At 38.4% G+C, this 4240-nt stretch overlaps 1 protein-coding gene across 1 annotated transcript; it reads right to left on the bottom strand.

Moving 5' to 3' along the window:
• Window positions 1-402: 402 nt before the first annotated feature.
• LOC108794838 (homeodomain-interacting protein kinase 1-like) lies at window positions 403-4020 on the bottom strand. Its single transcript, XM_018565949.1, has 3 exons — window positions 3774-4020; window positions 2487-2623; window positions 403-1334 (listed from the first exon to the last, which is right to left on the bottom strand). Exons 1-3 carry the CDS (start codon window positions 4015-4017, stop codon window positions 837-839), a joined length of 879 nt encoding a protein of 292 aa, XP_018421451.1. The 5' UTR covers window positions 4018-4020; the 3' UTR covers window positions 403-836.
• Window positions 4021-4240: the final 220 nt, after the last annotated feature.

Below are 4240 nucleotides of genomic sequence, written 5' to 3'. Positions count from 1 at the left end.
CTAGAGGCAGAGCCAGCTGTACCCACCCCCTCCCACGTCCGTTCCGCCAGTCAGCGCTGACAGATAGGAGCGGGGAATCCAGCCCCTCCCCTGTCACGGCAGAGAGCCGTGACAGGATCGAGAGGTGAGCGAACGTCGGTATGTGTTCGCTCACCTCCCGATCTACTGAGCCGACCTGTGACAGTCTCATTGTCACAGGTCGGCTAGAACTATGAGGTGAGTGAAAAGCACTCACCTCATAGTTCTCCTTTAGTTTCTTGTTAGGCCCTGTGTCATATGAATTTATACTGATATAGTGATTCTGATCTGGAGCAAGTCTACGAGCAGTTATTACCTTATAATTTGCAGATGCAAAGTTTGTGAAAAGCATAAAATTCAATATTAAAAAAAAAAAACTAATTCTATTAAAATTGCTTTAAAACTTTTAAAATACATCATGTGTCACACATTTCTAAGAATGAGCTTATATCTTGTAAATATTAAATTCACACTAAAAGAAAAAAAAACATTATATAAACCACTAAAAACCCCAAAAACAAAAAAAAGCAGGAACATGGGAAGAATGTTATTGCAGTTCGCAGAAATCCATGGCGGAGGCCCAAGCTGATAGAAATGCAGTCTTTACATGGAAGGAGCTATGCTAACGATGCTACAAAAATGTAATACACAGAACCACAGAATGATTTAACACTGAACAAGCTTATTTGACTACAACAATGCAGTCATTAAGGAAGAGAACCCCTTTTACTTCAAGCGCGCTTCTAGCAAATCCTGCTGTTTAACAGTCAAATTTTAAAACCGGAAGAAAAAAAAAAAAAAACCTTCTGTATTCTTTATTATAGGTATGAGTACTGGTTGATGTTGGTTGGACTTAAAGGATATCCAGTGTAGATTGCAGAACCCCTCGAGGCACCAATATATGACTGTGTGGCAAACTGGTGTGGATACTGTGCAGGAGCCACACTGGCAGAGGTAAGTAGGCTTGGCCCCACGCTGACAGGGACCTGATGCACAAGAGTACTGGGATGTGTAGCGTAAGTTGTATGCCTTGAGGAGCCCTGAGGGGAAAACAGGTGAGCAATGGATGTAGTTGACCCCAGGGTTGCAGCAGACGTGGGAGCATATGTGTACATGTGAGGCTGGCTTGTTAGATGGCTGGTGGCCGACGCAGCTGCCGCAAGGTGGGGATGCACAGTGGAATGCAAAGGGCTGCTGTGCTGGAAAGTGAATGGTGCCTGAGAAATTGGTGGAAGTGGAGCAACATAGGCGTGTTGCCTACGAAGAGGAGGATTCATGCTTCTCTCTTGGGATCCTATTGAGGCTGACTGCTGGTTCTAGAATAAAACATAAATAAAAGGATTGAGCTGCCACAAAGCTATATGGTACTGATTTAAGAGAGAAATTTTTAGATTAACTACTACAAGGAACTATATTTGTTTATTTATTGTTTTATATACTTAACATTTTCCCTGCTAGAGCAAAAAAATTTTTTCATCCAGATATTAGGATTTAGATTTTTGGCTTGAAGACTTAAAAAGGTTAAGTATTTTATGAAAACAAAGGAGCTGTAGAAAATAAAATGATGGTAGTCACAATATTTAATGATTCATGATATTTATGCATAATATTACAATCTATTCTTCAATTTAAAAAATAGTTTTAGTGCACAAAAACAATATAACCTTTACATTTTCTATTTATGATAAAAAAACTAGACTGTGTTAAGCTTATAACTAGCAAATATTTTGTAAATATTATGCATAAATATAATAAAAAATTGTGACTACCATCATTTTAATCTACAGCTCCTCTGCTAAAGAAAATATATATTTATTCTGTTCAAATGCCAGCACTGCACACCCCCAACCAACTACAACCTCTCACATGTTTCACCCGAAGGCTTATTCATATAGGCCTTTGAAACATGTGAGAGGTTGTAGTTGGTTGGGGGTGTGCAGTGCTGGCATTTGTTGCTTTATACAATTTTTCCCTGATATACTGGATTTGCTGTGAATTTTAATAAAGTCTGCAGTATTGGAATTCTCTGGATAGTGCGGTCTCATAGAGGCCTCTATGAATAAGCCTTCGGTTAAAACATGCGAGAGGTTGTAGTTGGTTGGGGGTGTGCAGTGCTGGCATTTGTTGCTTTATACAATTTTTCCCTGATATACTGGATTTGCTGTGAATTTTAATAAAGTCTGCAGTATTGGAATTCTCTGGATAGTGCGGTCTGTTCGTATACTGCTAGGTTATAAAGGTAACTTCCAGTTTTCCAACATTACCGTACGAAAACATTGAGGTTTTTTTTAACGCATAGCTCAGAGATACATATCTCTGAGCTATGCGTTAAAAAAACCTCAATGTTACTACTGCTACTTTCCAACCTCGGAGCATGAAAAGGAGAAAATATTACAGACACTGCTGATTTGCTAAATGGGTAAAATATGTATTTGTGACAAACAAGACACATGTATATGATTTCTTACTTGACTGAGGTTGAGAGGCTGCACTCCATTTACCACGCGATGGGAGCGATAGCCCGTTTGAGAAATGCAACTGCCAGATGATTGTCCATTTGAAGACGTGGAAGATTTTGCCTTGCCGATATTGCCAAGACTACCTGCTACACAATTAAAGGAAAAATAATCACTGTGATTTGCAAAGAAAGTTTACTATACCCTTGCATGCTTTTTAAAGTGAAAATCTTAACCTTTAAAGTGTCTTACCTAAGAGCAGTCATAAAAAAAAAAAAAGGTGTCTCTTACTTTTGCTAGCTTAAAACACCCCACTATTTTGTGATTTAATTTTATTTATTAATTATAAGGGGCTTGACTTCTCATTTCAGAGCAAAGCCACAAATAACTGCCTGCTCTATGCCCAACTAAAGCCAGAAATCAGGGAACTAAAACCTCTCGTACAAGAGTTAAAACTTAAAGGATGTTCAGACACAGTTTTTTTGGGTAATAAATCTTGTAGCACCTGCAGTCAGGCAGGAATTTTAGATTTAAATGTTTAAAATGGTTGACAGAATCGCATTAAAGATGACCTAAAAACTTAAATAAAACAGGAGGAGAATAAGGAAGGTAAATAGATCAAGTAAATACTGATCTGCAAGGCCCCAACCTCCTGATCTGCTAGACTGGCAATTGCCAGTTTTTGTGTCACTCAAGACAATGTCAATATATTAACACACCTAATTCCAGGGAAATAAACTGGTCACAAAATTGAAAGTGGCCTGTCCTTGGATTTTCAGCTAGTAAACAGAGAATAAGACATATGATAACCATTACACAAAGTTTATTCTTCTTCCCCCAATTCTACAATTTGCCATAAAAATAAAATCTTTTTGGAAGGGCAAACACATGCATGTTTACAGACAGACATTGGCCCATTTCACAACCCCTACTGGATTCTATCATGAACATATTCTATCATATAAACAGGGCGCACATACAGTATATGATGCAGCACAATTATGTGATGCAGCAGTTTAACATCACTGGAATAAGCTACGGAGCACATCCATGGTGTGCATATCAGTCTTAATTCAGCACAGACGTTAAATACACACAGGCTGGCATGCATATGCCAACCATACTAAGCACCAATGACTGCGCATCTAAAATTGTATGTAGTGCTGACAGTGCTTACATAGTGCATTACAGAAAACATGGAAACAATCAGTTCCATTGCTTCCTGTTCCAATTGTTTGTCTTACTGACAGGTGGACTTTTAGAATTGACACAATTGTACATTTAATTTGGGAAACATACCTGACAGGTGATTATTAAAATTACACTCATGAATTTGGGTCTTTAGTGGAGGCACAATAATTGTGCGGGAGCTGGAATTCTGTGGATGTGCATGAGTGCCTCTGCTTCCAGGAACATCAAAAACACCATTGATGCCATTAAGGTTTGAAAGGTGGTCAGCCACATAAGGACTGTTGACAGAGGAGTCTGAATCTGGAGAGTCATTCACCATAACGTAGCTTATAACATTAGATCTCATCTTCATCCCAGAGCTAAAAACAAAAGCAAAAATTGAATGGTTACAAAACATTAGCAACCTAAAAGTACAATATTCCACATTTAAACCTACAGCACTTCTTATAGTTGATAGTGGTTTATGGACATGGTGGCTAAGCCTTAGCAATCACATTCTCTCTACATTACAAACATGCCAAATAGACTAACGACAATCTCCAATTATAACCTCTCATGCCTTACATAACACTATA

This window comes from Nanorana parkeri, unplaced genomic scaffold, assembly GCF_000935625.1.
Source record: "Nanorana parkeri isolate BGI_ZX_2015 unplaced genomic scaffold, ASM93562v1 scaffold902, whole genome shotgun sequence".
In the NCBI taxonomy this organism is placed as follows: Eukaryota; Metazoa; Chordata; class Amphibia; order Anura; family Dicroglossidae; genus Nanorana; species Nanorana parkeri.
This window is presented reverse-complemented; position numbering and strand designations above follow the sequence as displayed.